This window comes from Aedes albopictus, chromosome 3 (assembly GCF_035046485.1).
Source record: "Aedes albopictus strain Foshan chromosome 3, AalbF5, whole genome shotgun sequence".
Lineage (NCBI taxonomy): Eukaryota > Metazoa > Arthropoda > Insecta > Diptera > Culicidae > Aedes > Aedes albopictus.
The window spans coordinates 195,198,564-195,224,806 of record NC_085138.1 but is presented as its reverse complement, the minus strand read 5'-3'; the positions used below and the strand labels follow the sequence as shown (position 1 = coordinate 195,224,806).

Sequence of the window (26,243 nt, the reverse complement as noted above, 5' to 3'; positions counted from 1 at the left end):
TTTATCTGGTATCTCAGCAAAAAGTGACGATTGTTAGCTGATTCTCAGCAAAACGATTGCCGACTATCAGCAATGAACTGTCAAAATTGCCGAGATCCCGGCAAAATGATTGTTTGCTGATTGCTCGGCTGTGCGAATCTCGGCAAAAGTTTGAAAAAATGCTGATATCCCGGCAATCTGAATTAAGTGTGTACGAAAAATCATAGACGAGAACAATGAGATCATGTGTTGCTCCAGTGCGAGCTAACTCATCAGCCACGACCAGGTGTACCCATACAAGGTGAACACTTGAACAGCATTTGCTGAAATCAGCTTCTCGATTTGAGTTCGACAAGCGATAACTTTGTTGGCTGAAGCAAGTGCTATAATAGCATCCTGGCTATCTAAACAGAAGTAGAGTGGGGCGGGGCAAGATGGGTCACCTAAGGATGGATCACCATAACTTCGTAAATACAAATCGTATTGGTTTGTATTCGTCCGCATCTCTTTAATACACTAGTTAGCTAAGCTAAGAATCGAAAAAAAGTTCAATAAATACAAAATAAGATGTTAAACAAGCAGTTTTAAAAAGTGATCGATTTTGCGTCGTGAAAAAAGTGCGGGGCAAGATGGGTCACCTTTTAAGTAATTCACATTTTCTCAACGAAAAACGTCAAAATATAAAATTTGTTCCGCATTCATATATGCTCCATATCCATACTGAGTAAACAAGAGCTACTAGTAAATCTATAAATCTATATATATAAAAATGAGTTTGAAGTTCCTTTGAGGCAACAAAACTCAAGAACGGATGAACCGATCGACATGACTCTTGCACGGTTCGGTTCGTATTCGTGGTGGCTGTGTTTATATGTACAAAAAGCTACGAAAATCATTTAAAAATGCATGAAAATAGTGAAAATACTGATTTTCTTATGAGCCGGGAAGAAATTCAGTGTGATCGAAATTAAATCAATCTAGAGTGCGTTGCTACGATGACCTCAACAGTTGTCAAACCGCCTCAGCTTGGCAAGGCAACGTTTGCCGGGACAGCTAGTATTTTATAAATTTATTCAGAGGCGACGCGTGGTCTAATAGGGGACCTGTTCAACATTGAGGATAAATTCAAAATTGGAATTTGGTACACTTATGTTAAAGAACAGGTATGAGAGATGAGAATTACATATTATATGCATTCCAAAACTGAAAGTGGTGCACTTTTCTTCTGAATAATCGTAGATTTGTTGTAGCCAAAACGAATTCGTGGCCGTTTGATTACAGACGTCAGTCGTTTAAGTTTAGCATGGTACATACATGGAGTTTGGGTTTATTTCCCATTCCACTACTGGAAGAAAGCTTTCGTGAAACAACAAATCCTTCACATGGCCACCATATTGTGGTGCTTGAATGTCCATCTGACATGATTAACGAAACATGCAATAAAATTACTTTTCCAGATAGTGAGAAAGATTCTGAAATGGACCTTAATCAATCTAATCCTTACGATCATCTGGGTTAATTTGGTTCAATGTTAAAGCCGATTAAAATAAGTTTTTCAGTTCTGTTTGAAAATTAAAGGACTGGGGTATCAGTGCCATTACTAATCTTACTTACGCTCCCAAACGCATTCTATCAGAAAACAAGTGATGTGTAGAATGAAAACGGTGTAGCACCTTAAATGTTTTGCCAAAAAATATTGAAGCGTGGCTTTTTCTTTGCGCATTCGTGGAGCAAAATATAACTAAATGTAGGGTATTGGTTCCCTTATTAAGCATGTGGTCCTCATTTTCATCCTATGAAAAACAAAGGATTGAAGCGTTGTTTGTTTTGTTTCTTATTTTGTATTTTTTTGTTAGAATTGAGCACGCATGAAAATAAAAAATATCGGTACCGTAATCGCTTGTTTTCGAATAGGGGCTGTCCATTTATTACGTAAGGGAATTTTAACGATTTTTCGACACCCCCAGCCCCCCCTTGTAAGATTTTTTTGTATGAGAGCCCAAATATTTTTGTATGGCTCGTAAGATTCTCCAAACCCCCCCTCCCCCCATAAACCCTTACGTAATTAATGGACAGCCCCATAGGATGAATATGGGAGCGTGAGATTACTGATTGCACACATACCCTATGTTGATCAACACAAACCAGCCCGGCTAGGAAACGTTTAATAAGAATTGCATTTTGACACTGTATAATGTACGCAATAAATGCCAAATGACAGCACATTCAGCTTCAGTAGCAAGTAGGTACGCATGGTTGGGTGGTGCGCAAACCACGCGCATTGAAAGCATGCAATGATGACGGTGAGAAAGTCTCTCTTTTTTCTTCGTTTTTTCTCTCTAGTTCAAGCCGGTGGGTTGAACAAGATGAGAGACACCGACGCCAAGCTGTATAGTGGTTTCGCAGCGCGGTGTCACGAACACTAATGCAAATCTACTGGTTGAAAATATGCCCATTTGATTTTGCTGGGAACAGCTGATCTTTGTTTACTATTTTCAACCAGTAACTTAAGTGGTGTTCGTGTAATGCAGCGTGTACGTACACGCAACACTACTAAAAGCAGAAACCACTATGGTCCACTGCACGAATTTATGCTGGCCTGCTTACTCTCACGCGAAATTTGACGTTTGAGCGGTGCCGACACCGCTCAAACGTCAAATTTCGTGTGAGAGTAAGCAGGCCAGAATAAATTCGTGCAGTGGACCATGCAAGTCAACCGCGCTTTTTGGCGCAACACGGTGAGAGTGGCTCACACAGCGGTATGTTGGTTTAGCAAAAATGATTCTGCTAGAATTTAGTTGTAATCATAGAGCGCTTTTTGATTTTGGGATAAGAACATTACGACAATCACGTAATTAAACTATTTTCTACTGAAATCCGTTTTCTGCGGAAGCATTGTCATGTGCGATTTGAATGAGTTTAAACTCAATCCTATGCGAATCATTTTTAGCGTCAAACAAAAACGCGCACGAGAGACTCCCAGCATGTGATAGCAAACGTTGTTCAAATTCTCCTGTAGAACGGGTAGATCTCACACATTTACACCTCCAGCCGTATACGAACATCCGACCTGTTGCAGTGTGTTGGGGCGTTCATATATGGGAGCTTGTTCAACAGAAAAAGTTGAACTACGGTGCGGTGTGCTTGTTTTGCTTCTCAGCCGTTTCACGGTGGGTCGTTGGGCGACTGTCTTATAGTGGTGGGATGGGTGGTACGCACCAGATTTTTTGTTCTAACGGAGATGCAATGTATTGAAGTCTTGTAAAAAAATTGTTTTAAGTTTCTGTGCTAATATAACATTTAATCCATATCATTTAGGTTAAATTAAAATGACAAAGACTGGGATGGTGAAACAATTCCTATTTCTTTTCTTCCAAATCGAATACCTGTGCAATGAACCGGTTGAACACGCCGACGAGACGCCTCTGAATTTATTTGGAAGATAAAAAACTTTACGATTTGAGTGGTCCTAAGGCGACTTGAAAATCGAATTCAATTCAATTCAATTCACTTTATTTATGAGATTTTCAGCCGTTGGCTGGTTCATCTCATTGAAAATCGATGTTTTCACTAAAAAATTATCATAATTTTATGTTATAATTTTGAGCGTTCATTCCGCTTGATTGAAGTCATTTATGAGATAGTCTTGAAATAAAAAATAAATTACATTTGAATGCTGCAAAAATACGTTCAAAATTGAAGGTGACCCATCTTAACCCGCGGCCGTTTATATGGAATGTATCGCATAAGAAAAATGGCTAAAACCATTTTATTTTTTATTTCCAATGAGAGTGAATAATTTTTCAATCAATGCCCCAATCTTTTGTATATTCATGCTGGTCATCTAACAAAATGATTACCATAATCAAAAAATGAGTAATGCGTCCGAAAATGACACTGACCCATCTTGCCCCGCCCCACCCTATATGACTTTGCCCATTACGTGTTGCTGAAGTGCTGATTGCACTCCGCACATAAGAGTAAAGATTTCAACCTGAAAATCGGTGTAGTGTCTTTCAAATGAGTAAGACTTATGTAGCCTTAGCTCACGAGAGCGGACACCAGCGCCTGCTCGACCTTCAAAAAGGGAGCTATCAGTGTAATATACGATGCCGTCTGAAATACTTCTCTCCAGATAACCAGAAGTCCACTCTTCCAGGGAAAGGAACTTCGTGGAAAATGTCCTATATGGAAAATAACAAGCAATTGTAAGATCACTTGGAGCAATAAGACAACTTTGTCTCAATCCACCAAAAGTGGAAACAACTAGGTGTGTGTTGATCTGCGGTCAAGTCTGAGGTACACATGAATTTCCTCTAGTAAACTGAGTACCCGTAGACGGTAAGTGCAAGAAAGTGCTTCTTGTTTGAGATGAATGTGTAGTGGGGCAGCAATTCAGAGAGAACAATCCAGACGTCGCCATAAGCACATCCTTTGGATATGGCCTAATTTTGATTTTGCCCTTCTGCCACCAATATTGGTCGAACAACAGTTGTGTAAATCCATTTGATATACATGGGTTTTAGACACCAAGTTGTACCAAAAGTACGGCGGCATTGCCCGAAGGCCATACAAGTTTTCTTGATCCTGAACTCAATGTGAGGTATCCAGAAAAGCTTGGAATCAAGAATAACTCCAACTTATGCAACTAAAAATGCGGCTAAAGAAAGTGGTAGAAATGCATATCAATATGACATCCAATATCTACTTACGCCTTGTTGCACTGCTTGCATGTTACAAAGTCCTTTGTCGGATCGTGCTTAGGTACTGTGTTGATATGCGTTTTCACATGCGCGGTCATTTCACTTGGAGTGTAACTGTAAAATAAATATGAAATACCGCATAAACCTCAACTCATAACAGTCTACGAGCAATGGTTTGAGATACTTACAATTCTTTACAAATATAGCAAAAATGCTTCTCGTTAGGTTTTGGCACAACGATTATCGTCGGTACCGTCGGTTTGACCTTGGGTTTCGACGCCGCACTTGGGGTGGTAGCCGTAGCTGGTACTGCGGTAGCTCTCTGGGGTTTCCGCTGCGCTTTGTTTTGAGCAAAACAATCCGCTTTGTGGTCTTTGAAATCGTCGGGAGAAAAACTGCAAACGAATCACCATACGAAATATTTTATTTTCGATACAAATACCCAGGTTTCATTAAGCATGATAGGCATTCATTTGAAACGGTTTTACGGGGCATGTTATAGAATCGAATTACCTATTCTTGCAGAGTTTGCAGCTGATTTTCACCTTATGTGCCGAACATAGATGGTCGGTAAGCCCCTTTTCTGAGGTAAACGTCACATAACAAATTTTACATTGAAATTTGTGCATCACCATTGCTTTCTCATTGGTCGATCGGGGTTTCTTTGCTTCCGGTGCCACCGATGCTTGCTCACCATCTGCTGGAGAAACTCGTTTTAGCGGCCTGACCTGGTCAACTTTTACGACGGACTTCCCCTTTCCAAGTTTGGCCTTCTGCTGATTGTCGAGAACTTTGTTGTAGAATATGAAAAAATCTAACACGGCCTTACTGCACGTGGTACAGATTAACTTGCTATCAACTTGTAAAATCTATAAATATAAATGAAAGGAATGTTAGAGTGTGTACAAAAGTCGAAAAAATGACTCTGCTCTGATCGAAAATTTGATGCATATGTTTAAGACGCTATATCTGCATATCTCCACAACCTATTTACATTATAGGTACACATTAAACTTTATGTAGATTATACAAAAAAGGTAATGGAGCAGTAAAAGGAAACGGAATTATGGAACAGAAACTTACGTTTTTGAAGAGCAAATCAATGGCTTTCCTGTGATCCTCGTTCAACGGCCTTAACGCTGTGGATGCCAGACACAGGATACATCTCATCCGCACGGAAATCTTCGGTGCGATGGGTATCTGTAGGTCGGTTCCAGAGGCACGTTCTCCGCACCTCGGTGCGATGGGTACTGGTTCCTTCATCGGTTTAGACACTGTCGAACTAATAGTGTTTGCTACAGATCTTGCATCTTGCTGGGGCTTGTTACATGTGTCGATTGTTACGCACTTTCCGGTCGAGTCGGATTCCTTGACCAGGGAGATTAAATTGTACAGATTGAAGTATGCTGCGTGAAGAAAATATGAGACAGAAAAGCGATCGAAGAAAGTTCATCGATCTTACCGACGTGATCCGTGAAACGGGCTTTCTTGTTCACGTTGACCGTTGGAATCCAATCGACATTTTCCACATCTGTCAAATCCGCCATGGTTCCGGAGACAAAATGCAGACTACACAGCTGTAGTTTACAGGAGAGCGTAAAGAATTACCAAAAAGAAAAATATGTAATCATAATTAATGTTAAAATTTCTTTGATATTTGATGATTATGAAAAGTTTTGTATTAAATAATGTTCATGGTGATTAGTGATTGAGCTTGATAATTAAAAATGCTATCAAATAAATAATGTTTAAATTAATTTTTTTCTTCTGATTATAATTGATAATTAAGAATTGAATTGTAAAAGTATAATGACTAATGGGTAAATAAAATATCCAAAATATAATGAATCTTACCTTATCCCACTGAGTGCGCCGATTCACCATTTGGCACCAGAGCAGAAGCCGTTTCTCAGACAACACGCGGCGCACGTAATTAGTGGTGTCCAATTTAGGAAAAGAGTAGATTTTTGTTTTCTTACTGGGTGACTTGTTATTTGAGCAATTTTTGATGCTGCAAATCTGAAATTATTTTAGGACAGTTTTGATTTTGAATGGAAGGGTATGGTTGATGTTGCGTACAGTTTCAGTACGCTTGCTGTTGAGTGGAACTGGTAACTCAAAAGCAAGAGTGCAGTACATAAGCGGCGGTGCGAAGGCCGACGGTGGTTATAATTTTACAACTCGGCAGTGTCGTTTGGTTAGTGAACGAGAAAAGGCACTGCAGTTAGGAGATACGTTTGTCCCGAGAGCGGATACCACATTGTAAGATTCAATACCTAGAATGTAAAATGTAATAATAATTGAATAAATAAATTGCAGTATTGAAGCTGCTTGGAGTAAGAAGCTGCTGTCGATGGGTGGTTTTAGTTCTGGCAAATCGTCCTAACAGTTGATTTTTTTAAACATAATATTTCAAACAAGGTTCTCTTCGGATGGGCGAAAGAATAAAACGGAGCTTGAACAATTTAAACTTAGTTATTAAAGATAGGTCTTCACTGTTTGAAGACTTGTAGTGTAATGCGTCCCAAGTCTCCTATTACTTCATAATCAAATTACAAAATGTAGGATAGACAAAATTAATTTATGTTTCTAATACTAAGAGGACTAGAATTTAGGGTTCTTCAGTTGGAATCAATCCGTTACAAATTAATTAAAATTCCCGATATTTATCAATTACATACTTGGTTATCTGTTCTGTTATAATCAACGCACCCCCGGGCCGTGGCCAATCTGCGTTGTTTCGCTGGGCGATACGTCTACCAGTAGACTTGTATCTGCCCTATGCTAAACCGATTAGCATATCAAGTCCTTTCCACTGATGAGTAGGCTCGAATGTCCCGCCCCTCCCTATAACCCATAGGGGAAAATAAGGAGTTTCCAGTTTCAAGTATTGTATTGATTATGACACCAACTCTTTCTATTCCTTGGGAAAAAAATCACTAGACTTGGATTATCAGACTACTATTAATAATGAACATAATTAAGATACAAGTCTACATACACAATTGTAAAAGCAGTGTTAGATACTTTAAAGTGAATTGAAAAATGTGAATAAGATAAATTGTAAACTATTTCGCGGCGACACGAATGCTTCAATAGTGTCATAAATAAAGGCGCAAACAAACAAATAATTGATATTGAAGTATGCATATTGCATTATCTATTAGCAAAGTAGTAGAAAGAGTTGGGTGTCTGATTATAAAATTGTTGTACTTATCTTGTGTGTTTCGGACAAGTCCCGTTTGTGTTGACCATTGGGACATTTCTTGCTTCAAAACGGTCGTTTCTGGAATGGGAAGAGAATAATTGGCCGCACAACTCCGCAAATGGGCGGCCCGCACATATTAGAATAATGTTGCAATGATTGAAAATAATAGAGTATAATTGTAAATATATAATACTGCTACTAGTTCAGGTTTCTCACCCTCCACGATTCTCTTGATACTGTTATAGCGTATTTGTTGTAAATTTGTTAATAAGTGAAGCCTCCAGTAATTCAAAATTCAATGTAGCGAAGATCTTGAGTGGATAGCATTCATTGATAATGATAGTGATTATTTTAATATGGCTTAACAAAAATGGCTATTCAATTAGTTCAAATCATATTCAAATATGATATAAGAGCTCCCGTGTTTCAATCAATGCTGTCCTCATACTATCTACAAAATCTTACAAAAAAGATTGAGGAAGTTATTTAGATATTGGTTATATGAACTACTACTATTTACTATAACATCTTCAAATGGATAGTGTAACTACAGAAAACTACAGAAGAGTTAGCGGTATTTGTATTATTGAAGTGATATACCCAATGGGTGCCCCAGAAATAAAAATCCATTAATTTGAATCAACTAGGAGTTCGTTCATAAATCACATGTACTTCATGAGGAGAGGCAAAGTTGTAATTTCATGCAATTTTGGTTTTGCATGGACAAAATTTTATGAGGGTTAGGTCTATATGTTTTATGAACGGACTCTAACATATGGATTTGCAGCATAGCTGAGCCTTTCCGTCATAAGACTGACGAAAACCAATAGTTTGTAATGAAATTGTCCGCGTGGATTTGTAGTACTGAATCAATTGCTCGACATGACCCTATGTCTCACATACGATTATGCTAATGACTCATTAAAAGATTAAAATCTGATACTCATCTCATGTTTGTCTTCAAAACCTTGCCATATTTAGAAAATGCACGCTTTTAAGGTTTAGCTCTTAAGCTATCTTAATAATTTTACTATTTACTGACTAGATAGTCAAAGTTAGAATTCACAGAGAATGAGATCATTTATAGTACTACAGCACCATAGGAGATCACTCACACTGCGTTTTCATAGAACGGCATTTTGTTCTACTAATAACAAACAGATGCTACTGATCTCCCTCAGCATAGAACCGCAGCCTAAAGCCTGCGCACTTTAGAATCGGTACGCTTTCTACCGGCTGCAGATCAAAAACGGGTTAACCTAGAAAAAAATGTTGTAAGAAGCAAATGAAGCTTATTTATTGTGTTTTGTAGGAATAATATGAAAATATCAGTTTTTATTTGATGATGATTAACCTGGGCTTGTTAGGGGAATATCTGTAAATAAAAGAAAATCGGGTTAAGTACGGTTCCTTTGAATTCCACTAAGAATTTGCATCCTTTGACAGATACGTATTTCGACCTCAACTGTAAGGTCGTCTTCAGTGTCTTGTACTTGACGCGACTCAAGTACAAGACACTGAAGACGACCTTACAGTTGAGGTCGAAATACGTATCTGTCAAAGGATGCAAATTCTTAGTGGAATTCAAAGGAACCGTACTTAACCCGATTTTCTTTTATTTAGTTTTTATTTGTTCAAGATAAAATTTTGACCTGTTTGTGAAATTCATGCCATTTTATTCTGCACAAACCAATGATCGTCAATATTTTCAAATTCCACAGCTTACGGGCTAATATTTCCACAAGAAACAAAATTATACTCATCAAACATGTGCTCAAAACAAGTTACGACATTAAACTCTTGACAAATATGGTTCACAAGACCATTATAAACTTATAGCCTTATTGGCCATTCACGCTATATTCAAAACATAATTTTACTCACACTATTTTTCATGAAAAAATATTTCCTGAGATCGTTTTTTGGATCTACAATTCCCCAATTCAAGTGGCCCAACTTAATTCATATCGAAACCTGGATTATATTTGGAATTATTAGCAGTTTTCCCTCACAGTAGTCGGAAATTAACAGTCATAAGGCTAACTCCTCATAATAAACCTAAAATAAGATAGTTTTCATGAATAAAACACTGAAAACCATATTGATTATGGAACTATAGATGTGATTATATGATTACAAATAAAAAACTTCTGAGTAGATTCAGTTTTATTAAAAAATCGTTAGATATTTCACGCCATCAAAACACATCCAATGAATTTCGTCAGCAATAGTCCATACAGCTTTCGAGCCACGATTATTTATATTGTTCCACATCAAATCATTGGTTTCTTGTATACCAATACTATTCGTATAGTATCCTTCCCGTATGCGTATTTGCCGAGCTAAAGCTTATGCGAAAACAACTTTTTTGACCTTAAATATCTATGCAAGTCTTTGATTTTCCATAAAACCCTTCAAAGGCTTTCCATAGCTATATTGGAAATTTTAAAACACTCATGGAATATTTTACCTCCCTTAATCAACAATCATAATACCAAGAACTATTATATACTGCATAATTGGTGGGTTTGATAATTATATATTCCTACACAAATCTTGAATCTGACAATGATTGGTTTTTGCCTCAATGTGTGCAGAAAAAACTGGCACTATTTACGAATTCAGATCAATAGTTCATCTAAAAATATAAAAACAGCAAATTTTATACTTTTTCTACAATCAACAATAGATAAGCTTCAATTGCTTCTAACAACACTTTTTTCCAAGTGACACCGTTTTTGAGCGGCAGCCGGTTGAAAGTGTACCGATTCTAAAGTGCGCAGGCTTTAATGCACGCGCCCTGTCGGATTTCATAAGCCTCGGAGATTATTACCACCTTCAATGGTATTCCCATATACTACCATCCCACATTATTGTCCCATCAAGGGTCTGACTGTGCTCATAACCCCCCTCAGTGGTAATATTCTCACTAGCTTGGAATTATATTTCCCGGTACATAAGTGATTTCGACAACATACCGTTACACTATGCCGTAGTATAATTGGAATCACTATATCAGAGCATTGAAATCTGATTTTAAAATTTACCATTGAATCTACATTCAGTTCAACCAATCAACACTGCAAAGCACAATGCAGGGTGGCCAGTGAATAACAGATTTTGAATTCCCGGTTTCCTCCCGTTTTTTTCCCGGAATTTTCAGTTTTTTCCCGGTATTATTATTTTTACTTGAATTGCAAAACATATTCCCTGTTCCCGAGAGGGAAACCGGTTTTTTTAAAGCAGCCGTTTCGTTTACAGCAATGCTTAAACTGCAAATTTTATTTCAAACAAATTATTAAACTTTTTTCCTAATACTAATTTAACTTAAGCTACTCACAATTAAGTGGTTTCCTTCGTCACGACTTCCTTTCTGACTTCTCCAACCTAGTTTGACGAAACTTGGGACCGCTACCCTAGTCGGTGTACGCTATGTTAGAGTTATTTTATGGGGTCACAAATTCGTACAATTATTACTCATTTGCATACAATTTCTCTATGATTCATCTACTTACATTAGAATCCACTGGCACGGTAAGTATTTTTGGCTATTTTCCTTGTTTCAGGAACCGCCAGGAACCGGTATTTGCACGGCTATAAAAAGGTATAAAGGTACGTATTTGACATTTTTTCACTGACTATTTACAGTTTTCTTTCCTTTCCAGGTTCTACTTACGGGTTATCTATCACCGTACACTGCACAACAAAACTACCAACTGATTCAAATAATTATCTAAATCTGGAATTAAATAAACGAACTATAATTCAACAAATGCAAAACTGTCGATTTCGATAATTCTTTTGCGATGGCGAAACTACACTTTTCCCCGTTTGTTTATCGCTTGTACTATATCTCACATATCATCTCTCATTTCGCCTACCACTACCACTGTGCGCGAGAACTGTCATGTTGCAGTTATGCTGCGGCTAGACTGGTTCAACTTTAGACCGGCCCAGAAAAGTTATTTTGTTGCGGCGTCGCAACACCCCAGCCCGTAACATCCTGCATTCCTGGATTTACCTTACCTTTTGACGCCGCAACCTTTATTACGCCTTGTCTCTGTACCTTACCATCTGTGTCCTCACGTTGGCTTGTGGAGCATGTCCAGGACCTATGGTTCTTGCCTTCGACCACGAATACAAGTCGCCCTTTCGAAGCAGTTGCTGATCGTCGAACCATTTCGACCACTGGTTGACCATCGGAAGGTATACCGACGTCAATGCTTCGGTTTCGATCATGCCAGCCGCTTCTGCTTGTTGTTGCCAGCACCTTGTCCGACAACTTACACCCCTCATCAAGCGCGCGAATCGCCCAACACTTTTTCTTCTGCCGATCGATCGTGACTTCGTCCGGACTTGTTCCATTTGCGACGAGCCTTCTCGACGGCCGCTTTTCCTCGTCCAGCTGCGGCAAAAACTCGCCGCGGTGCCTCGTCAAAAACCGAGTCGAAAACGCTGGTCTCCACTTGGATCCCTGATCGCCCCCAAGCCTCTCTCCTTTGCCATCTGCAGGATGACACAGCTCAAATGCGCCGGTGTTACCGGCTTCGCCTCTTCTAGGCTCCGTAGAGCTTCCAGCGAGTTGGTCATCCCGTTTCGGATTTCGAACCCGCCTATTTTGCTGTTCAACCTGTCTTCTTGCGTTCGGGACCATGTTCGTGGTGGTTCTTCTAGGACTGTCCGGTTGAGGAAAGGTTTTAACTTCTTGACCGCGGGCCTTCGACAGCAATCCGGTTGCGCAGCGGTCGTTGACGAGTTGGGTGGTTCGCTCTCGTATTTCTTGACAACGTTTCTTCCCTGCGGTTCCCCGCGGAATTGCCACCACCGATTCTTTCAACGCATACTGGCTCTCGAGTAGCTGCGGTGGCAGATCCTCGTTTGTCATCTGCCGGTGGTAGCCGAGATAGTTGTCGGCCGCCGCTGAGGTTTCCTGTCGCGGCCCATACACCGTCCATCCTAGTTTGGTCCGAACCGCAATCGGTTCCACAGGCGTACCCACTTTTGCCTCCATCGGTGCAAACGCGTGGATATTGTTTACCCCAATCAGCAACTGCGGCTGTCCGTCATACGATTCGATGGGCAGCCCTCGCATGTGCTCGTACTGTTGTGCAAACTCCTCCGAATCCAACTTTTGATGTGGCAGCATCAATTTGTCCACCGTGTGCACTGTGTGCAACAGCATATTGCCGCCGGCTGCAGCGCCTATTCCCGACGCCCACAGACTCATTCTTCGGGAATCCTCCACTCTCGACGTGTTTCCCGTCCACCGGATGGTCAATCGCTCTTGTACTCCGACCGCGCCCAGACGGTCGGCGAGCTTTTTCTCCACCAACGTGACGGAAGCTCCTTCGTCCAGGAACGCCAACACCGAAATTGTGTTACCTCTGCAGTGCAGCTGTACCGGAACGATCCGGAACAAGACCGAGCAGTTTTCCCGTATGGGTGTACTCAGCCCGACCGTGTTTTCGACCGGATGCATGAGCGAGTTGTGGAACTCTCTGCAGTCGCCGACGTTGCATCGGATTTTGAACTTGCACTGCCCTCCGTGCTCGTTGAGGCAGACATGGCACAACTTCTCGTGCATCACCAGCTTCAAACGCTCATTGTACCGCAACTTCTTGAATTCCGCGCAGTGCTGCAGACGATGATCCTTGGATTGACACATCTTGCACGGTTTCAGCTTACTCTCTTTACTTGCGTTGTAGGTCGAACTGCTGGCTTCGCAGTGACAGTATAGTCCAGCCTCGTTCGAACTCTCCTCTTCGGATTGGGAATCTGATTCGGACGATGGCGTTGGATTGAACTCCACGTCAACGTTAGCTTCGCAGGCGTCTGCCACGATGTCCATCAGGAAATCCGTCAGCGTTCGCAACGTTATTTCCCCTCGACCTCGCCGATAGTGGATCCACTCACGCTTTTCCCGATCCGGCAGCTTGGCAACCAACGACTTTATCAGCAGCGGGTTGACGAGGTGTTGCCGTAGATCCGCTGCCTCCAGATGGCCGCAGAGTTGCTCCACTGTGTTTCCGAATGGAACAAAACTCCTCAGATTGTCCGGCCTCGGGGGTTCCAGCCGGTTCACCTTGTCCAGCAGGCATTGAAGCAGTTGTTCCGGGCGGCCGAAGTGCCGACGCAGCTTCTCAATGACCTGCGGGATGGTTTCGGGAAGTAGCAACTGCCCGGACACCAGCTCAAGAGCGTCGCCTTCCAGGGCTTCCTGTAGTCGCATCAAGTTCTCGTGGTTCATGTAGCCGCAGACATCGTTGGAAACTTTGTAGGCCGCGTAGAACAATGGCCACTGCGCTGGTTTGCCGGAGAATTTTGGGAGTTTGTAAGTTAATCCCATCCTCGCGGCCAGCTGGGCCTTCGTCGGTCCGGTCTGCTGCTTCCCCAGCCCGTTTTGGCTGACACTTCCCACTTTCTTGCACGTCTTCCTTGGAGCGCTTTTCCTCGCCCTGGCTTCCATGGAAGAATCCGAACTCTGGGTTGACAGATCGGAATCGTCGGAGTTTTCGTCGTCCTCGTCTTCTTCGTCGGTGCTCTCGTAGTCTCGCGTGCGCTTCTTCACGTTCGCCTTTCTCAGCTTCAACACGTTTGGGTTGACTTTGCCGGAAGGACCCGCTCGCGAAACGTCCTTGACTACTTTCGGCGCCGGCTTCGACTTTTGACTCGAAAGTTCCGCTAGCTCCTCATCCATGGCCGCCATTTGCATCTCGAATGACAACTCCCGGTTCGCCTTCAGCTGCTGAATCTGCTCCTTCTTCTTTTGGAGCATCTCCGCTTGCCATGCCCTTTGTTCTTCTTCTTCTTCAGCGCGCATTTGCAGCTCCAACTCCGTCTTTTGCTGCTCGAACGCACGCTGCATCTCCCTTTCCTTCTTCCGCAGCTGCATCTCCACCTCCAGCTCTTCATACTGCCGCTTCTGCTTCTCTTCTAGCGCTCGGCCCTTTGCTTCCAAGCTAGACGCAGCTAGATAAGAGCTGACGCTGGATTTGTCCGACTCGTTGCCGTGTTTCCGGGTGCGAGCCTGCTTCTTGGTGTCCTTCTGCTTCTGCCGGTACTCCTGGGCCTTCTCCTGGCAGGCCTTGCTTTGGCAGTACCACTTCTTCTTCAGATTGTCCTCATCGATGTCCACGCAACATGTATGGAACCATTTAGAACATCCGTCACAGCTGACCATCACCTCGTCGCTCGTAGACAGTCCACAAATTGTACACTGAGTTGCCGTCAGATCCATGACGGTTGGCTCAGCATCGGAAGTCATCTTTTGGCAGGTCCGAACTTCTCACTTGACACTATCACTTCGCGGAAGTTACTTCGCGGGTGTCACTTAATTTTTAAGAATGTTCCCGAGAGGGAAACCGGTTTTTTTAAAGCAGCCGTTTCGTTTACAGCGATGCTTAAACTGCAAATTTTATTTCAAACAAATTATTAAACTTTTTTCCTAATACTAATTTAACTTAAGCTACTCACAATTAAGTGGTTTCCTTCGTCACGACTTCCTTTCTGACTTCTCCAACCTAGTTTGACGAAACTTGGGACCGCTACCCTAGTCGGTGTACGCTATGTTAGAGTTATTTTATGGGGTCACAAATTCGTACAATTATTACTCATTTGCATACAATTTCTCTATGATTCATCTACTTACATTAGAATCCACTGGCACGGTAAGTATTTTTGGCTATTTTCCTTGTTTCAGGAACCGCCAGGAACCGGTATTTGCACGGCTATAAAAAGGTATAAAGGTACGTATTTGACATTTTTTCACTGACTATTTACAGTTTTCTTTCCTTTCCAGGTTCTACTTACGGGTTATCTATCACCGTACACTGCACAACAAAACTACCAACTGATTCAAATAATTAACTAAATCTGGAATTAAATAAACGAACTATAATTCAACAAATGCAAAACTGTCGATTTCGATAATTGGCTTCTTTAGCGGTGTTGAGATAATTCCATATTCAGAATCTGCATACAAAACTGAGCCGAAATCCAAATTTTCATGAATTTTGGTGCCCGGGAACCTATTTAAAAATCAGTTTGAAGTTTGTATGGGAGCGATTTGTCGAATCACCCCTTGTCGCATTTTGTACTGGGCGGAGCTGTCAAGCAGTTGGCCAGCTGTCAAAAGGTGATTTCGAAAAATGTCTTCGAAAGCGATTTTAGGTATCAAAATGAAGTTCTAAAAATCTGAAAAAAAATCATAGTGGTTCAGAAAAATGTGCTTTTTTGTATAAAATCAAAAAATCAATACATTTTTCTTAATTTAAAAACCCAATTGTTTTGCGATGGCGAAACTACACTTTTCCCCGTTTGTTTATCGCTTGTACTATATCTCACATATCATCTCTCATTTCGCCTACCACTACCACTGTGCGCGAGAACTGTCATGTTGCAGTTATGCTGCGGCTAGACTGGTTCAACTTTAGACCGGCCCAGAAAAGTTATTTTGTTGCGGCGTCGCAACATTCCCCAAATCCAGTTAATGTGTGGCAACACTGCTGTGCAAACCGCGTGCGCGAACACACCAACTATATATCTAAATTTTTCGTTGTCGTATAATCGTTGAAATAATTTTTTTCGAGTTATTGGCTTGTTGATCGACGTATCCAAGCATATCGGTTAAAATCGGGCCGTCAGATACATTATTTTGTTGTATTTTTGTATTCTCGGTCGCGATTGTCGGTTCCACTTGCCTTTGATAAGCAAGTGTACGACGAGACGCACTCGAGTCTCACGAGTGATAAGTGTCAAAGTATCTCTCGACTCACTTCTCGCATCGTTCACGTTCAACAGTGTGTGTATCACAGAACGTAAACAAGCATATCGTGAAATTGATCAAATCTGGGGTAGGTAGCAGGTGACTGCTACCCTACGAACAATCAATTCAGCTTTCGGCTACTAGTTATGAACCTCACATAACTGACTGAAGCCGAACCTTCATCATGGCCACCTCTGGTGGTCCCATAGGACCACGATATCCGGCCTTCCTGGACCCTGGAAATGAATTTGGCAAACTGATTATTCTTGAAATGCGAGCAAAGGAAAATCGTCCTCTTCCAAAACCATTCATCATTGGAGAGAGTGTTGAAGCTGTTATTGGAGGGTCTTGAATCAGCACGCAGCGATGTACAAAGAACGCAATGCACGATCGAAGTACGTAATCCAGTTCACGCTGAAAAACTCATCGGTCTCACTGAACTATCCGACGGAACGCCAGTCTGCATCACGCTGCATCCCAAATTGAATTTGAGCAAGTGTATCTTATCAACAACGGAATTGTTGCATATGACAGAACAAGATATTCAAGATGCTCTGACGCCGCAGGGAGTAATTGGGGTTAAGCGCATCACTCGAATCGTTGATAGGAAGAAAGAGAATACTCCAGCGTTAATCTTGTCGTTCAACAGCACGACGTATCCTGAGCATGTGAAAGTTGGACTAACTCGCGTCGCCACGAAACCGTTCTACCCAAACCCACTACAATGTTATGGATGCTACCGATTCGGGCATTTGAGTGTACGCTGCCCCGGACCAAAAAGATGTTATAACTGCTCTGGAGAACATGTAGTGGAAAAATGCGATGAACCAGCTCAATGTGTTAATTGTGAAGCCGACCATCGCTCCACCTTCAGACGGTGCCCAGCGTATCAGCATGAAATGAAAGTCGTGAAAGTGAAGGTCGATTATCAGTTGTCATATCCAGAAGCTCGTAGAAGGCTTCAAAACGGCAACAGTTATGCAGAAGCTGCAGCTCAACCCTCAATGAGTGCATCCAGATATAACGCATTGATGGAATCCATTGAGAAAAAGAACAGGCAGATTGAAGAGCTGATTGCCAGCGTTAATGAAAAATCACAAGAGATCCAAAACATGTCAAAGAAGATGGACAGCATGAAAACATACATAGCAATGCTCGCTGAAAAGGTTCGCAACCAACCCGAATCACTTCAGAAGACGAAACAACCGGAACAAACAGATCCAATTGAGATGGACCAGACAACAGAAACAGGAAAACACAGCGGTTATCCCAAAAGACGGAATCACGGAAACAATTCTAAACAAACAGCTCCTGAAATCCAAAGAATGTGTCCAGCAGATCTGGAGGATAAAAGCCCACCACCGAAACGATTGACGTTGAGCATCGCTGAGCAAAACGATCCCACGGATTTCCCTATTACTCCCATGTACGTCTCGGACACCGAAGGTCCAGTAATGAGTAGCTCGTCCACAAAACCTCATCGTCATGGAAAATAGAACCCTATTAAAAAACAGTACTAGCAGCACACCCGATTATGACGAACATTTCACCAATATTGACGCTTCAACCAACCTGGACAATGGCAGACTTGAGGGAGGGGAATGTGTAGTACCCCCCTCACTCTCTTACGAGGGAGCGCAGCTGGGTGGAGGATTCATCCGGGACGTCATACCCCAGCCCGTTGATGGAGAATCCCCCAGTGCGGTCTGCCATAACCAAAGAAACCTAACTGAAATCAGGCCTTGCCTGTCGCTGACCCTGACTGAAGATGATCCAGGTTCGGCTGATGTTCCTTCGGCGGCAGTCGGCGACGGGCGCCTGTGCGTTACACAGGCAAGTACATTTTCACTTAACAATACAGAACAGTCAAATGATGCACACTACGTTACAGCAATCTCCACGAACGTACCTCCTGGACAATCTGACGGTCGTACATGCAACATTCGACAAAACAACAACGCAGGTATCTTACAATGGAATGTGAATGGTGCACACGAACGATATCCTGAACTACAGTTAATTGTCAACGAGCATCAACCAGCAATAATAGCTGTACAGGAAACTCGAGTATCTCGAACAACAGTTTTCCAGAAGTTTCACCATGGGGAGTACGACTGGTCCATACGGCTCGGTCCGCGATCATCTTCGCAAAATGGAGTTGGACTCGCGGTACACAAGAACTCATCGTACAAATTCTTAAGCCTTAGAACTCCGCTACAGGTCGTAGCAGCGCAAGTCATGTATCCCGTTGCAGCTACCTATGCTAGCATATATATTCTGAATACTGGAGAACACACCAGATTGGACCCCCGCTCTGGAGCAACGTCTGCTATAGACCTTTCAATAGCATCACCGGAAATTGCCAGTAAATATAAGTGGAAAGTAGACGATGACACCAGGACGAGCGACCACTACCCTATATTGATAAACTCAGATGCAAGTCTACCACCATTACGCCAGCGCCAAAAATGGAAACACAACACGCCAACTGGACAGAGTTTGAAGACGTTATTTTGGAGCGAATACCAAGAAATAGTGCTTTAACCGTGGGAGAATTCAGCAGTTCGATAATTGACGCAGCCGAGGCCAGCATTCCAAAATCATCCGGCAACGTAGGAAAGAAAGTAACCCCCTGGTGGAACAGCGAAGTCGAAGCAGCGATTAAGGAGCGTAGACGAAAATTGCGGAAACTAAGACGCTTGAAGAATGATGATCCACGAAAAGCAGCAGCTTTAACAGACTTCAAACTGGCCCGAAATGAATCTAGAAAAATAGTTGAATGCGCGAAAAAGACCTCATGGGAATCGTTTGCAGCCAGTTTTAACCCCCAAACATCCAGCAACGAAATGTGGCAACGCTTCAATGCCTTCTGCGGTAAACGACGAAGCCACAACCGCGTTTTGAAGATCGGTGATGAAACAGTCACTGAACCAGGGAGTATTGCAGAACAACTAGCCGACTTTTTTCAGCAAGTTTCCAGCTTATCCGAAGAAACGATCGAAAGTCAATCGAATCATTCAGGCGAAGGAACAACGATTGATGGCTTCAACGAAGACTTCACAATTGACGAGTTATTATGGGCGTTAGATAAGGCTGGTAGTAAATCTGTAGGAATTGACAACATCAGCTATCCAATGCTATGTCATCTACCAATACGAGTTAAAATGCAACTACTCGACACGATCAACTGTATTTGGAGAACAGGCGAAATACCACATATTTGGAAAGAAGGAATTGTCATACCGATTCCCAAGTTAGGCAAGGACCCAAAAGTTCTGGGAAATCAGCGTCCAATAACTTTGCTTAGTTGCTTAGGCAAGACTGTCGAGCGCATGGTAAATAGACGGCTCGAGGAAGCTCTGGAAAAACACCAACGGTTGAATAAACACCAATTCGCCTTCCGTAAGGGTCGAGGGGTCGACCTATATTTGGCAGCATTAGAAGAATCGATACGAAACGTAGTGGATAGCAACGATCACTGCGAAATTCTCATGATCGATATCACAAAGGCGTATGATACAGCTAATAGAAATAAAATTATATCAATATTGGATGGCTGGAGAATCCGAGGAAGAATGCTAAATTTCGTACGAAGTTTTTTGACTGACCGGTGCTTTCGTGTTGCGGTTGGGGATACCTTGTCATCCAAGCGTGTTCAACAGACAGGAGTGCCGCAGGGATCTACATTATCAGTGACACTATTTCTCGTATTAATGGAGACGAATTTCAATGACGCTCCCAAAGAAATTGAAATGTTTGTATATGCTGACGACGTTATAGTAGTTGTAAAAGGACATACGCCTAGAGCAGTTAGGAAAAGACTGCAAAAAGCTGCCAAAGCGCTTGAAAAATGGAGCGCACGAATCGGTTTAACCATATCCAGCGAAAAAACCAGATTCATGCATATCTGCAAAAAACGAAAACACCCGGAAACACCTGATTTGATCATGAATCATGAATCCATCCCTGTAGTAAAATATGCTAGAATTCTTGGAGTATTCTTCGACAGTCGCTTGAATTTTAAGAGACATATTGCTGAAGTACGAAACAAATGTCAGACAACAATAAATTTTCTTAAAGCAATAGGAAACCGTATGGGTGGAGGAGCCAGGAAAACACTATTACAAATCAACAACACTGTCCTTCTTCCAAAGCTACTTTTTGGAATAGCATTGGTTAACGGGGGCAGTTCAACCAATATGAAAATGCTACAACCTCTATATAACGCCGGAGTACGTGAAGCATGTGGGGTATTTCGCTCAAGTCCAATCGAATCGATAATGGCAGAATCTGGACAATTACCTTTTTCTTATTTAGTAATCCAGCAGACTGCATCGAAATCTATTCGTTTACTAGAAAAGGAGAATCTTCTATGTGATAGACAAGAATCTAACCAACAAGAAGATAATGATGCCGCACACATCATGCGCAACTACCCTTCAATACGAAGGGCCAGATTCGCCTATGAAAACCTTACTGGCAATCAAATTCCCTGTATCGCCCGTCTACCTTGCATAACTGGAAGATCTTGGTACGACAGAAAACCTAATATCGATTGGACTGTTAAACATAATTATAAGGTTGGGCAACCCCCAATCAAAGCAAATCAGATTTACCGTCATTTGCTCAACAATTCATATCAACAGTACCGAAAATTTTTCACTGATGGCTCTGTAGACTCTGGAAACGTCGGTTTTGGAATAGCTTCAGATAATATCAATATTTCGATTGGACTACCCAAGGAGTGCTCAGTTTTTTCCGCTGAAGCAATGGCTGTTCTCTACACTGTACAAAACCTTGTCAATGAAAACGAACAAACGGTTATCTTTTCGGACTCAGCAAGCACACTGGAAGCACTTCAAAAGGGGCAGTCTAGACATCCTTGGATTCAACAGTTGGAGAAGGAACTATTAACAAAACGAGTTGTACTATGCTGGATACCAGGACATGTCGGAATTACAGGAAACGTTAGAGCAGACAACCCAGCAAAGCAAGGAACAACAGCGGAAATAATGGAAATTCCCATCCCGGGAGAAGATGCCATACGAAGTTGTAAAGCAGCTATCCGATATAAATGGGAAAATGAATGGTTCAGGTGCTCCAACTTTCTTCGACAAGTGAAAGTCTCCACTTTTCCATGGATAGATCGGTCGTCTGCAGTGGAACAGAGAGCATTAAGTAGATTAAGGATAGGGCACACGAACATAACCCATAGGCATCTATTTAGTAGAGACTCAAATATATGTGAAACGTGTAATGAAGTATTGACAGTGCGGCACATACTTGTGGATTGCAGAAAGTATGAATTACAAAGAAGTCAATGCAATCTTAAAGACAATTTATGTGAAATCCTTAGCTTTGAAAAAGAAGAAGAAGACAAACTTGTAAAATTTCTTAGACGTTCTGATTTATTATCTAAAATTTGATACTTTTTCTCTAATATAGTAATAGGATGAATGACTGTATAGTTAAATACTGAATCAAATATAAAAAAAAAAAAAAAAAAAAAAAAAAAAAAAAAAAAAAAATTCCCCAAATTGGTTCAGGAGCTATTCGTAATGGAAATTTTAATGACTAAGAATATCTACACTCTTTTGACATGATATAATCAAGCAAAACTATGGTCAATGCCAAATAAACAAAATTAAAATTGCGGAAGAATTTTTTACAGTTACACAAAATTACAGTGTTTACAGAAACATTCTCTTAAGAATTCCAATTCCCTGTAGCAGTTTTTTACAATTCTAATGAAACATATTATAGGCTTCTCTAAAAACTGTACGTGTACGTTTGAGCAACTGTAAAGCACTTTCACATTTCTTCTCCTTTTTAGTTTTGACATCAAAATATAATGTCCACCAGGATTGATGCAGTATGCCTGATATTTGTGTTTTTTTTATTTATATTTTTTTATCTGTATTAACGAGATTTTTGGTCCTAGGCTAGTTCATCTCGAGACCCACGCTGTACTTCCCTTCCGAAGGAAGAACTCACATTTGTGTGAGTTTGTCGGGAGTGGGATTCGATCCCAGGTCCTCGGCGTGATAGTCACGTGCTTTAACCAGCACACCAGGTCCGCTCCTCATACTTGTGTTAAAATTTTAAAGATTTTTCTTATTAATTTCGGTTTAGATTCAACCAATATTGTACACAGGCTTTCATGAAAAATATTCAAATTTTGATGGCGAGAAATGATATTACAGTTATAAGGATACAGTTGTGCCCACATGAAGCATTATAGCGTGGTTCAAAAAATCGTTTTTGCTCCACACCGCCTATTCGATTCATAACCAGATTCTATGCCTTCTCCCAAATTTTGAGCTCATTTGGTTGAAAATTGAGACTGCACAAGCCCTTCAAAGTTTGTATGGAAATTACTATGAGAAAACGATGTTTTTCATTCAATCGACCTTAGCATTTCCCCAAGTGCCCTAGAGGATTAGTTGACCCTTGGTACTTCTAGGTTACTCTATCAGCTACAACTTTGCCGAAGACCGCATTCAAATCGGACGCCTCATTAATTAGTTATCGATTTGTATCCAATTGGGCAAACTTTAGCAATGATCCTCCAGCTTCCAAGCAGGCAACATTGCTGCATATGGCGCCAAAGATAGCACACTGAAATCATGGCTACTATGTTTCACTGCAAAATGCAGTGATGCCCACCGATTAGTTTAAGGTCTGAGGTCAAGCTCGTCCGTTAAAAAATTGATATGGTCACGTGTTGTCGTTTAGAAAGCACGTTGTAGTTCTCTCAGAGAGGAAAGCTTTCCCGCCTGATCAAGGGTGGCAGGGTGGCCAAGATTGTGTGGGGGGAATCCCTAAAATGCTACAACATGAATCAGTATCATAACTCTGGTTTCTATTTGGCTCTTGGTAATCAGGTTTTCTTATAACATTTATATGTAAGTTTTGTATAATTATTCAAGCAAGTGAATAGTTGTATTCGACATATTCGAATAACATACATTCTGAAGAAAATAATTGTAATTATAACTGTGGCAGGGCTCATAAAACAGTAAGCTGAGAAGCAGGCCATGTTCCAGTGTACATACGTTAGGTAAAGAAAAAATAAGAAAATAAGCTGCTTTCTAGTAATGAAAAGTAATGAAAATATCAGGGCAAGGATAGTTTGTATGGAATTACTCACGATTAAATTATTATCAGTTTTGTATAATAAGCAATGTTAGTACCAACAATCTTTATAAAATCACACAAAATAAAATCAATTATTGTTGTACATTTTGCCGAGTGGCAGAAACATGATCATTGGCAACCATGAAACCGATGATCCGTGCACATTGATTTCTATTTTATCTTTACCCTCCTGCAAACCATAGCACAGAGCAAAAGAAAAAAAAAATCGCATGAGACCAAGCATGAGACCAATACACGACATAACGGATCCCGGTCAACCATTTCATAAACTTCGTTAAAGTTCTTTACCAAAATGTAAAGATTAATGTCGGCTATTCTTTACTAGTTAGTTCGTTACAAAAATTCAAACAACTTCATCGATCGATAACGAAACTTGAAAAATATCCTTTATCGGTCATTAGATAAAAACCTTTACCGAAACGTAAATTTATTTCGTTAAATTCCATGTTGTCGCTGGAACTTTGGTTTACTTCATGAATATTTATCGGAAAATATTCATTTTCCGATATCAACGTAACTTTGCATATTGGTATCGAAACACAAATATCAGTCACGATGCTCCTTTATCGTTCTGCTCGGTATCGTTTGATGAAGCTGAGCAAAGATATTTTGATACTTTGAATGACAGGATGAATGTTTTGGTTTTACCCGAGTTAAAAAAAATGAAACCAAAGTGAAAAGACGGTTTCTCCCAGCGGAAAAATGTTTCTTAGGTCCGGATAAGGCCGCATTTCACCGGATTACTCCCCGGGACAGCAATCCAGGACAGGAATTGATGCTGTCGGTAGGTATATATGAAATTTCATTCGCAGTAGGAAGCCACTGCGCCGCACCGCCGTGATTAATGGTTACCCACCCGATGATTGCCATGCTCCAGAAAAACTTACACCTGCGCTAAAGGTTGACCGGGCGGGGACCTTTATGAAATTATGTGGATCTTATTTGATTTGAAAACTTGAGGTTTCCCAACAAAGATTCAGTTTATAAATGCTAGATAAATCTTAGCTCTGTTGCACCTTTGGGAACTACCGTAAATTACAAATTGGTAATTGGTTCTATGTTTGAATATTCAAATTTGAAGGAATATGCTTTTGGCCAGCCATAATCTTAGTAATAGTGTGTGACTCAGTAAGTAAGCATCAACATAACACCTTCAAGTTCCTACGAGTATAAGTTCAATTCCCAATTTTGGAAATGATTAGAAAAAAATCACAATACATATATGAACAGGAAGGGTGGGTGGTGAGGTAGTTGTTATTTTTAGTTTTTTGATGATTTTGACAGGTCGATAAAACAGAACCCACTATTTTCAGTATCGATTTATCTTCAAAAACATTTATTTATCAATCGATAACGATGTGACTTTGCTCCAATTTAAATTTCTTTAAGAAACGATGACGATCGCTATCGATTTTTGATATGAACGTCTTTAAAGATCGTTATAAAGAATTGTAAAGATTTTTAAAGATATGGTTGACCGGGATTTGACGTTTGAACGGGTGCGTATTGACTAAAAATAAACTCGTTTTTGGGCTGCCTTGATAACACAGCACCGCTCAGCAGTCAAGTGGGGAAACAATTGCATCGGTCCGTACATACCAATGCTCAGCCAGCTTGTTTCGAGAGGAGAGAACAATGAAGCACGGTAAAGCGGGTGCGTTTGGTAGCTGCTGAAACAGTAACAGTTGTTTTGGAAATAATTTCATGCTGTTCGAGCAAATTGCTCGAATATACAAACATTCAATGATATTATTTATGTGCAGTTCGAAGTTTGTATGAATAAATATAATAAAATGTAAGAGCTTTCATTCAGCGCTACATCCGATTTATATAATACTCAACACGTAACAATTTAGTCATTCACATAAACCATATTTCATTGAACTATGAATAAAAATCACGACTGCTCGAAAGCTCTCATGGTTTGTAGACGTTGATAAAACGTGGAATTCTGGTGCATATGTGAGTTCAATGACCTTGCACGAAAATTTTTGAAATATTAGTGTATTCTTGTTGATTTTTATGATGACCTGGGAATTTTGGTGAATAGTTGAGTTGAATGATTTTTTTTCGAGAGTTTGTTGAAGTATTTTTTTGTTGATTTTTATGATGACCTGAGAATTCTGGTGAATATTTGAGTTCAATGAGCTTGCTCGAGGGTTCTTGAAGTATTTGTGAATATTTCTTAGTTTCCTTGATGACCTGGGAATTCTGGGGAATATTTGAGTTGAATGAGCTTGCTCGAGAGTTCTTGAAGTATTTGTGAATATTTGTTGATTTTTATGATGATCTGGGAATTCTGGGGAATATTTGAGTTCAATGAGCTTGCTCGAGGGTTCTTGAAGTATTGGTGAATATTTCTTGATTTTTATGATGATCTGGGAATTCTGGGGAATATTTGAGTTGAATGAGCTTGCTCGAGAGTTTGTTA

At 40.9% G+C, this 26,243-nt stretch overlaps 2 protein-coding genes across 4 annotated transcripts in view; both read right to left on the bottom strand.

The window, feature by feature from the left end:
- LOC115254075 (uncharacterized) overlaps positions 1 to 26,243 on the bottom strand; it is a 47,137-nt gene that overhangs the window by 2,149 nt on the left and 18,745 nt on the right. For 2 of the 3 annotated variants that reach the window (XM_062857198.1, XM_062857197.1), the window contains 6 exons: positions 6,537 to 6,701; positions 6,145 to 6,259; positions 5,766 to 6,088; positions 5,196 to 5,551; positions 4,871 to 5,077; positions 4,692 to 4,796 (listed from right to left, as the gene is read on the bottom strand). In XM_062857198.1, coding sequence (XP_062713182.1) covers positions 4,692 to 4,796; positions 4,871 to 5,077; positions 5,196 to 5,551; positions 5,766 to 6,088; positions 6,145 to 6,259; positions 6,537 to 6,701 — 1,271 coding nt within the window. Of the gene's footprint in view, positions 1 to 4,691; positions 4,797 to 4,870; positions 5,078 to 5,195; positions 5,552 to 5,765; positions 6,089 to 6,144; positions 6,260 to 6,536; positions 6,702 to 6,761; positions 6,959 to 26,243 lie in introns of all 3 variants that reach the window. The other variant, XM_062857199.1, reaches the window with a different exon arrangement.
- Positions 9,446 to 15,154, bottom strand: LOC134284014 (uncharacterized). The gene is made up of 2 exons (XM_062857161.1): positions 11,567 to 15,154; positions 9,446 to 11,484 (listed from the first exon to the last, which is right to left on the bottom strand). Exon 1 carries the CDS (start codon positions 15,152 to 15,154, stop codon positions 11,834 to 11,836), a length of 3,321 nt encoding a protein of 1,106 aa, XP_062713145.1. The 3' UTR covers positions 9,446 to 11,484; positions 11,567 to 11,833.